General features: G+C 39.3%; 1 protein-coding gene across 1 annotated transcript; it reads right to left on the bottom strand.

The window, feature by feature from the left end:
• Positions 1 to 2864: 2864 nt before the first annotated feature.
• Positions 2865 to 4006, bottom strand: LOC118796811 (claudin-4-like). Its single transcript, XM_036555928.1, has one exon. The coding sequence runs from the start codon at positions 3943 to 3945 to the stop codon at positions 3289 to 3291; it is 657 nt and encodes a 218-aa protein (XP_036411821.1). The 5' UTR covers positions 3946 to 4006; the 3' UTR covers positions 2865 to 3288.
• Positions 4007 to 10809: the final 6803 nt, after the last annotated feature.

Here is a 10809-nt window from a genome sequence, read left to right as displayed (position 1 = left end):
CTCACACTTCAGAGACTCAAGGCTCCGCTTTGACTTGCGCCTCAGAGGCTCAAGATGTGACTTGGACTCACACCTCAGAGACGCAATACAACTCTGACTCGCACCTCGGAGACTCAAGATGTGATTCTGACTCGCACCTCAAAGACTTGAGACGATTTAGTCTCACACCTCAGAGACGCTAGATGCAACTCACACCCCAAAATCTCGTAGTGTGACTGACTCACATTCCAAAGACTCAAGACGCAACTCTGACTCGCACCTCAGAGACTTGAGATGCAACTCTGACCTGCACTCCAGAGACTCAAGATGTGACTCTGACTCAGTCCCAGAGACTCAAGATGTGACTTTGACTCAGTCCCAGAGACTCGGAATGTGACTCTGACTCAGTCCCAGAGAATCATGACGTGACTCTGCCTTACACTCCAGAGACTTGAGTTGTGACTCAGACTTGCATAAAGAAACCTGTAGTCATTTCGACATTCCATAAATTCTTTAGATGGTTTAAGACCATGGACTCAAATATGTGCCAAGGTATGAGGTGTGCTTCCCAAAATTTAGACAGTCTGTGTGTGTCTGGATCTGAACTTTGTCCTAGTTTGTCAGCATTGCCTGTATATGTACTTCATATATTATTTATGTGAGAATTTGCCTTTCCCTTTACTTTTCAGGATCCCTTTAGATGTGTTAAAGGGGAATTCCACAATCCTTTCACATTTTCTGCAAAATTAAATGATTGCGATGTAAACAGAGTCAGTCAGAGTGGTTTGGTGTGAAACGCTCCGTTCTAGAGAAACTTACCAAGTCAGAACTGTTCACAGTGGTGGTGATAGGAACCAGATGTCCACCTCTAAAAACTCCCTCACAGAAAGTTACTACATGAAATGGTTATGAATTCACTGCCTGATGTCTGAGATTATTAGAGAGGTCTTTGAGAGGTTATGAGGAAAAATAGTCCCCGAAGAAAAATTATTTCAAATTTTCCTCTATTTTATAATCATTAGCGTCCATATAAACTCAGAAGACTCGTGTAGGTTCACTGGTGGTTTTGGATAGTAAATAAAATGGCTATATTTGTGTCGTACACACTGAAAAAGATGGTTCTTCAAGGACTTTTTAGTAAAACAGATGCATCTTTTTAGAACCATGAACTATTTCATGATTAAATGTTTCTTTTCATGGTGAAATGGTTCTTCCAATTGAGGGAGAATGTGTTGTATATGGTTCTGTATACAACCTTCTCAATAATGGTTCACCAAAAAGGGTTCTGCTATTGTCACGACATCAAGCTATATAGAACCATATACAAAAGATTCTCCATCAATCTGAAGATCCATTTCACCATGAAAAGAACTATTTGAGCATGCAAATGGTTCTTTGAGAGTGTATGGTTCTATACAGAATCATTTTCTTTACCAAAGAACCCCTGAAGAACAATCTGTTTTGAGAGTGTAGAGCAAAATCAATCAACCACTTCACACCAAACCACTCTGAATGAGTTTCTTTACATCTTAACTGCTGAATTATGCAGAAATGTTTAATTGTCCTTTCAGTCACAGTCTGTGTTTTCACTCACCCACTCTTACCTTCCTGAAATGTGACCCCTATGACCCCTTCCGTGTTTGTGGATCTTATGGGTGTTCTCTCATCACTTCAGCGCTTTAACTACAGGGATGGGCTTCGGACACGGCCCAGAAACTCAGATAGCGCGCTTCCCTGACATTCCACAGCCAGCCACCTGGCCTCAGTCCTCCTGCCCTGAAACAGCTTCATTGTCCCAGGGTGGTTTGGACAGTTGGATTAGGGCCCTAACAAAGCAAGATTCTTGTCCGGAAAGCTAATAGACTGTGAGAGGCGGGTAGATAACTACACTGACAGAGGATCCAACTCAGCACCTCATTATTGAAGACTTGGAGGCTTGTTTGAGACTGTTTGGCTTCCTAGATTCCACATCTTTCTGATTTTTTTTTTGATATTTTATGAAGGCTGACGAATGGGTGATGCTGAAAGTGGCTGCACTTATTACCTAAAATATTTAAAAATAAATTAGGAGGATAGCATCAAACCCCAGAACTGATAAAATTAATGTTTGGATTGAAAGACAATTTTAAAATGTGTGATTAAGACACATTTTATAGCATCAAAGTCTTCATATAATGCAGTTCAGTAGATAAAGGAGAAGTCCATTGATTTTTGCAAAATTTCATTGCTATGATATAAGCAAAGTCATTTAGAGTGCTATGGTGTGAAATGCTCCATTACAGAAAAACCCTGTTTTGTTCATAATGGTGGTGATAGGAACCAGACGTCTAAAGGCCTCTAAATGCTCCCTCACATAAAGCTGTCATACAAAATGCTCACAAACACGTTGTTTGCCACATTGTTTTACAACAATATATTATTTATATTCATTCATCATGGAGAGGTATATGTGGGTATTAGGAAAAATAGTCCCTAAAGAAAACTTTTTTTCAGATTTATCACTTATTTATCACATTTTACCATCATCAACATTCCATATAAACTCAGAAGACTCGTGTAGGTTCACTGTGGTTTTGGACAGTAATAAAATGTCTATATTTGTGTTGCAGTCATGGCAATGAGTTATGTTTTATCATGACGCCTCATTCCTATCACCAACTCTGTGAAGAAATGCGAGATTGTGGGTTTCACAATCAAACCACTCCGAAAGACTTTCTTTACGTCCCAACCACTGAATTACACAGAGATTTTGGAAAGTTATTGGAATTGTGCTTTAAAAGGTGGTGAAAGTAAAAGTGCTTAAGCCCGATCCCAGATCTTTATACCTTTAAAACAGCAGTCATTTTAGGAAATAGTTGTTTATTTAACTATAATACAGAACATACTTAACAGGCATGAATTTTAATACAAAGACACATATACAGTTTTACTTGGCCTTTTTAAAAAAAAAAAACATGCGTAATTGTTCTACCATTGTGGAATAAGACATACAAACACAATAACCACGTTTAATTTCCCATCAGCTGAAAGAAAAAGAGAAATTAAGCCACTTTACAATTGTGATAGCCACCTTGCTGTACAGTTAATATGCAACCAGAGACAAAATATACAGAATGACTCTTCTGAATGATCTTTGGACGACAACAATGACAGAAACAAAATATTCGGCCCGTATGCGCTCCTGCTTCCAAACACACAGTGCTCCAGTGCACAGACTTTGTTCTCTTTTGGGTCAGGATGTTATCAGTCTGATGAAAGCAGGTAAAAGGTTAGACTCTTACCAAAGATCTCTCTTGGCAAAGCATTGGCTCAGACATAGTCCCTTCTGTCGTAGCCGCTGGGAGCTGCAGATCTGGTGGTGGAGTAGACCATCCTGCTTGGTGGAGCGTACCTTTTCTCCTCCCGTGGGGGGCAGCTGCAGCACAGAATCGCTCCCCCTATGAGCAGCAGAGCTGCGGCCGCCCATCCCAGGTAGAGAGAGGCGCCTATCTCTCGTTTCTGCGCGTCCGTCACCACCGGGCTGTAGAAATTCACTATGATAGCATGGGCAGTCCAGGACACCGGGATTATCTGCATGATGGCGGCGCAAATGAACGTCGATCCGGCGGCGATCATTACTTTGGCCTTGGTTCCCTCCTCATCGATGCAGTTAGTGCACTTGGCCCCTACCACGGAGACCAGAACCCCGAGCACCCCCAGCACTATGGAGATCACGCACAAAGCCCGGGCGGCCTGCAGGTCTGAGCTGAGGGCCAGCATGGAGTCGTAGACCTTGCACTGCATCTGCCCCGTGCTCTGGACGGCACAGCTCATCCAGATTCCCTCCCATATGATCTGCGCCGTCACAATGTTGGAGCCGATGAAGGCCGTGACCCTCCACATGGGCAAGACGCAGGATATGAGGCCGATGATCCACCCCAGAGTCGCCAAGGTGACGCCCAGTATCTCTAAACCCAGAGCCACCATTCTGTACCCTTGAAAAGTGCTTCACTCCACCACAGATATCATAAACTGAGGGAGGTTCTCGACAGTGGCCCAATGCTTTATAACTATCTCCGCAGGGGAAGGAGGGGTTTTGACGGATGAGGCCTCCTGGGGATTGGTCAAACTTTTCAAAATAAAGTTTTTTCCCCTCCTAGTGTAACCTTGGCATGGAAACTTCTGTAATGATTCAGTGTTCTGCCCCAACACAAGGGAAGTGAATTGATAACCAGGGCCCAGGGGCGTCTGGTTAAAGGATAACTGGTAGGTTACACTTAAACCACAAAACGAACAAAACCTCAGGAGACAAGTATGACCTGGGAGTGTGGTCTGCAAACATGAACAACCACAAGTGGCGCATTCTATCACAAAAGCAGAGCCAGCTATGCAAAACAAAGTCACATAAAAGTGTCATATAAGGATCTATGCTGGGTAATAAAGTGGTGATTCATTTGTTGACATGAAATGCTAATGGAAACTCTTCTGAATGGTGCGTTTCCTTGAAGGAAGACCGAATGGATGACACTAAAAAGTGGAGCAAACAGTCTGTCACATGACCAAAGCGCAATCACAGCCCACGTCTTTGTTTCAGTGTCACAAAACATAAATATTTAGTGTCCATTCCACTTATCAAGGACACATACAAGGTTCCTGGTGACCTACTTTAAGCCTTTATGCACTGGTCATTTTACTTTTATTTAGGAAGTTTTAAGGAAACTAAAGAAAAACAGAAACCAGCTCCATCTTTATTAGCACCCTAAGGGTAAACGGGTAGAAATCTAACCTTTCATTAAAGAAAATTTAGTCTGAGAAAACACAAAAACCTCACAACAAAATGTAACTGAAGCATGTTCCCATTTACTTACATATTGATAATCCATCAGACAATAATGCATTAGAATTCATTTGACTGCTAGAGACATTTGATTTGAAGCAGCACATGTGCAGCTTGACCCACAAGCTCAGTCACAACGTGGATCTGGTGATGAAAGGTTTAAACACAAATGTGTCCCAAATCTCTGATGATTTCTCGTCAGATCATTTCTGTGCTTTCTTTCAAGTCAGTGTAGAAGTAAGGAAAAAAGTGCCTTTAAAGTTACTTTGAAAAGTGTTACATGAAGTCAGAAACAGCTGAGAAGCTTTGAGAATATTTATAAAAGTTCAGCGAATACACCTCTGACTTCCTCCTGTAATGATCTGGTCTCTTATTTAAATACTAGATTAAGGAAACTCTTGACACTCTCGCTCCAGTCAAATGGATGAAAATCAAGCATACTTGTAAAAATCCGTGGAATGAGGAAATATGCCAGCTCAAGAGAAATTGCTGTAAAACAGAGCACTTATGGAGGAAAACTAAACTGCAGGTACACTATGATATTTTCAAAGAGCAGATCTCCAGTCATACCTCTCTAGTGTAATTAATAAACACGAAGATAATACCAAAGTCCTTTTTTTTCACCATAGACCGACTAATTAACCCTAACTCTTCTGCTAGTGTGGTGAATGGTGCTTTATCTTCTAAAATCTGTGAAGAGTTTGCAATTCATTTTCGAAAAAAAAAGACTTGATGAGACAGACTACAGCTCAGCTGACTGAAACAAACTCCTGTAACCTTCCTGATAAGCCACCTACATCAGTAATGACATCTTTCTCTGCTGTCAATCATCAGCAGCTTACAAGTGTTATAAACAAAGTAGGTTTGTCCACATGTGATCTTGACCCTGTTACTATTTCATTTCTTAAGATGGTTTTGATTGCATTCAAAATGATGGCTTAACAATTGTAAACTGTTCTCTGTCAACAACGACGCTTTGGTGAAGCCCCTACTGAAAAAGAGTAGCATGGATTCTTCCATACTAGAAAATTTTAGACCAATTTCGAATCTTCCTTAGAAGAAGCTTTAGAAAAAGTTACTTTCATGCAATTAAATGCGTATCTTATTTCAAACAAGTTATATGAGAAGTTTTAATCAGGTTTTTGTTCTAACCATAGTACTGAGACAGCATTGGTTTGTATTATGAATGACCTCAGGCTCAGCACTGATGCACAAAATCCTTCTATTCTGGTCTCACTGAATCTTAGTGCAGCTTTTGATGCCATTGATCATGAGATTCTAATACACCATCTTAAATACTGGTCAGGTCTCTCAGTCCCAGTTTTAGAATGATTTAAATTACTAAATTATTCACTGGGAAATCATTCATCAAAAATATTTAACATTTTTTGTGGAGTCCCATAGGGTTCAGTTTTAGGGCCTTTGCTCTTCTCTTTGTACATATTGCCTCTAGGTGATTTAATTAGGAACCATAATGTAAATTTTCATACCTATGCTGATAACATGCAGTTATACATTTCAATTTCTTCTGATGATCAAGACTCTGTATACAGGCTGACCAGCTGTGAATCTCACAAAATTTCTTACAACTTAATAATTAGAGAACTGAAACACTGATACTTTGTACTAAAACTCAAAGAAAAATGCTTTATTAAAAGCTTGGCTCTTTAGCCCCGTATACCAAACCTGAATTAGGAAACCTCGGTGTGATCTTAGATTCTGAGCTCATGTAAACGTTGTCATGAAAGTAGCTTTTTATCATTTGAGAAAGAGAAGAGAAACTTGTTCATGCCTTTGTTACAAGCAGAGTTGATCACTGTAATGATCTTCTTACTGGGCTACCTAAGAAAACAATACATCCTCTACAACTCATACAAAATGCAGCAGCACAGATCCTAACAAAAACACAAAAGAGAGATCATATTACTCCCATTTTGAAACTGCACTGACTGCCTAGATCTTTCAGGATAGATGTAAAAATTTTGCTCCTAGTTTTTAAGGCTCTAAATGACTTTAAAGCTCCACTTACCTCACAGAGTGTCTATCTATGTTCCAACCTGTGATCTTAGATCTGCAGATACTGACCTTCTGCAAACACCTTCTGTAAAATACAGAGACTCTGTCTGTTATTCTGCTTCTAAACTGTGGAGCTCAGTTCACACGTTTAAGAAATATTTGAAAACATATCTCTTTAGCTTAGCGCTCAATTAAGAAATCTCTTTGGTATTTGTCTGTAACTTGATCTCTCATTGTCGTGTCTGTTACTGTCAAATATTATCACCTGTCTGTAAAGCACTTTGAGCTGCCACCAATATGATGTGTTCTATAAAAAAAGATATGATTATTATTATTATTATTATTATTATTATTATTTCATTTTGAGTAGACTTGAGTATTCAAGAACTCTTAAGCCGTTTATCCATGATTTCCTGTTTCACTGTGGTGTAAACATGAGGTGACGCAGAGGCCACATTCCCTCATTTATTAACCCCTTAAATGGCCAGGATCCAGATTTCTATTACACACTTCTATAGCTCAACCAGTCTGTACTGAAGTCCCGGTAGTTACAGAATAATAAGCCTTAGTATGTAATAAGTCTGGGATTTTAAGGGGTTAACATGTGGAAGAATGTTCAGAGAATACGCAAAATGAATTGAGACAAAAGTGTGTCAGCTTTCAGAAATCAGGCAATGGCTATAAAAAAATAGGTCAGTAATAAAGAAGCTAAAAAACAACCAGAGCTGTAGTGAACCTCTCTGGAACAGAATGCATGTTTATTTTACTTCCACACACAGTAAGGAAGATGATTAGAAAGGCAAAAATGTCACCAAGTATCACAGTTGGAGATTTACAGATGATGGTAGCATTTTGAGGTCTCCAAACCTATTTTTTGGTGTGTCAGAAGAAAGCATTTTCTCAAGATGGGTTTGGCATAAAAAGAAGGACATTCATGCCAAAAAAAGGATCTCTTCCCCACTGTTAAGTATGGTGGAGGATTTGTGGTATTTTGGTGCTGTTTTTCTTCCAAAGGTCTTGGGAACCCTGTTAGGACACATTAGATCACGGACTCCATGAAGTATCAGGAGATTTTAAATGAAAATCTGGCTGCCTCCGCCAAAAAGCTAAAACTGGGTCATGGTCAGATCTTTCAGCAAGACAGCCATCCAAAACATACACACAAATCCACACAGAAAGAGTTCAAAGAGCACAGAATCAAGCTTTTGGCATGGCCACCCTCGTCCCCTGACCTAAACCCTACTGAAAAACTGTAGAGTGAGCAGACGAGGACAGTCTAAAAGAGAGAAGCTACAGTAGAAGCCTGAGGGATCTGGAGAGATTCTGTGTTGAGGAGGGCTCTCTTTTTGTCTACACTAAATTTATGTCAGTTGAAGGGTAGAAAAAATTGTAGAGATTTGTCTCATGTGTTCAGTGTGATTTTAAGAGATTTGTCTTGTGTGTTAAGTTTGATTTTTCTCTTGTGTTCAGTGTGATTTTAAGAGATTTGTTTCATGTGTTCAGTGTGATTTTAAGAGATTTTTCTTGTGTGTTCAGTGTGATTTTAAGAGATTTTGTCATGTGTTCAGTGTGATTTTAAGAGATTTGTCTCATGTGTTCAGTGTGATTTTAAGAGATTTTTCTTGTGTGTTCAGTGTGATTTTAAGAGATTTTGTCATGTGTTCAGTGTGATTTTAAGAGATTTGTCTCATGTGTTCAGTGTGATTTTAAGAGATCTTTCTTGTGTGTTCAGTGTGATTTTAAGAGATTTTGTCATGTGTTCAGTGTGATTTTAATAGATTTTTCTCTTGTGTTCAGTGTGATTTTAAGAGATTGTTCTCGTGTTCAGTGTGATTTTAAGAGATTTGTCTCATGTGTTCAGTGTGATTTTAAGAGATTTGTTTCATGTGTTCAGTGTGATTTTAAGAGATTTGTCTTGTGTGTTCAGTTTGATTTTAAGAGATTTGTCTCATGTGTTCAGTGTGATTTTAAGGGATTTGTCTCGTGTGTTCAGTGTGATTTTAAGAGATTTTTCTCTGTGTTCAGTGTGATTTTAAGAGATTTGTCTCATGTGTTCAGTGTGATTTTAAGAGATTTGTCTTGTGTGTTCAGTTTGATTTTAAGAGATTTTTCTTGTGTGTTCAGTGTGATTTTAAGAGATTTGTCTCATGTGTTCAGTGTGATTTTAAGAGATTTGTCTCATGTGTTCAGTGTGATTTTAAGGGATTTGTCTCGTGTGTTCAGTGTGATTTTAAGGGATTTGTCTCGTGTGTTCAGTGTGATTTTAAGAGATTTTTCTCGTGTTCAGTGTGATTTTAGGGATTTGTCTCATGTGTTCAGTGTGATTTTAAGGGATTTTTCTCGTGTGTTCAGTGTGGTTTTAAGAGATTTTCTCATGTGTTCAGTGTGATTTTAAGGGATTTGTCTTGTGTGTTCAGTGTGATTTTAAGAGATTTGTCTTGGTGTGTTCAGTGTGATTTTAAGAGATTTTCTCGTGTGTTCAGTGTGATTTTAAGAGATTTTCTCCTGTGTTCAGTGTGATTTTAAGGGATTTGTCTCATGTGTTCAGTGTGATTTTAAGAGATTTATCTCTTGTGTTCAGTGTGATTTTAAGGGATTTTTCTCATGTGTTCAGTGTGATTTTAAGAGATTTTCTCATGTGTTCAGTGTAATTTTAAGAGATTTTCTTGTGTTCAGTGTGATTTTAAGAGATTTGTCTCATGTGTTCAGTGTGATTTTAAGGGATTTGTCTCGTGTGTTCAGTGTGATTTTAAGAGATTTTTCTCGTGTTCAGTGTGATTTTAAGAGATTTATCTCTTGTGTTCAGTGTGATGCTTGTCCAGTCTATGTACTTAAACTAGACATGTAAATTCAACTAAATGCTAAACTAGCAACAACATGTTTACCACCTCTGCATTGTAAGTGGTGAGTGGTAACAAACTTGATTGTTCGTTTGTATGGAGCATTTGAAACTGTACATGTTTTAGCAAATGAAATCTCTTTATTTAGCATAGAGGGACTAAAAGTAACATTGTGTCCAACTTCAAGTGCTACATGTGTGATTTGACTAGCTTTCCATTTTTGAGGGCTGCATGATTTCACAACTCCAACAATATCATCTAGTTCGCTGACAACACAACAGTAGTGGGCCACATCGCTAACAACAATGTGGAAGCATACAGAGAGGAGGTGAAACACAGTGGTGCACAGACAACAATCTCTCCCTCAATGTAAACGAAACCAAAGAGATGATTCATGATTTCAGGAAGATCATCGAGAGGATCATGCTGGAAAGAGTGAACTGCTTTCAATTCCTCATTCACATAGCTGAGGGTCTCACCTGGTCAGTCAATACATCACACCTCGTCAAAAAGGCCCAACAAAGCCTTCATTTCCTCAGAAAGCAGAGGAGAATCAACCTGCCACATCAGCTCCTCTGCAGCTTCTACAGGTCCACAGTGGAGAGCCTCCTGGCCAGCTGATCACAGTCTGGTACAGCAACTGCTACGGAACAGAAGGCCCCACACAACCCACACACCCCAGGCACTTCCTGTTCCACCTGCTACCATCTGTGAAGGGATATCAAAACATTCGAGCTAGAACCACCAGGCTGAAGAACAGTTTCTACCCTCAAGCTGTTAAACTGGTCACACCCACAGCTCCCACCAGATCATGAGTACAATAAACCACTCCAGTTATATGTGCATTGCAGACTGCACTCTCCATATTACTGCCGAATGACTTCTTAAGTACTTGATTGAACACTTGAACAAACATGCATTACACAGTTTACTGAACACTTAAGTATATTTTATTCACTGGACCTTCCTCTGAGAGTGCCACACATATTTTGCACGCTCTGTCTATACACTAGCACACTTCTGTGTCTCTAGTTTAGTCTGTGTTTACTGTCTATTCATTGTTTTTGTACTTATCCTGAACGTGTTTTGTTATACTGTACCTCCGTTTTATGTATAATAACAATAAACTTGAACAGAATTGAATTTCATGGTCCTCAA

This window comes from Colossoma macropomum, unplaced genomic scaffold (genome assembly GCF_904425465.1).
Source record: "Colossoma macropomum unplaced genomic scaffold, Colossoma_macropomum, whole genome shotgun sequence".
Taxonomy (NCBI): domain Eukaryota; kingdom Metazoa; phylum Chordata; class Actinopteri; order Characiformes; family Serrasalmidae; genus Colossoma; species Colossoma macropomum.
This window is presented reverse-complemented; position numbering and strand designations above follow the sequence as displayed.

Excerpts from the sequence above, each read along its gene's own strand:
- LOC118796811 (XM_036555928.1), bottom strand. The coding sequence starts at position 3,945 with ATGGTGGCTCTGGGTTTAGAGATACTGGGCGTCACCTTGGCGACTCTG.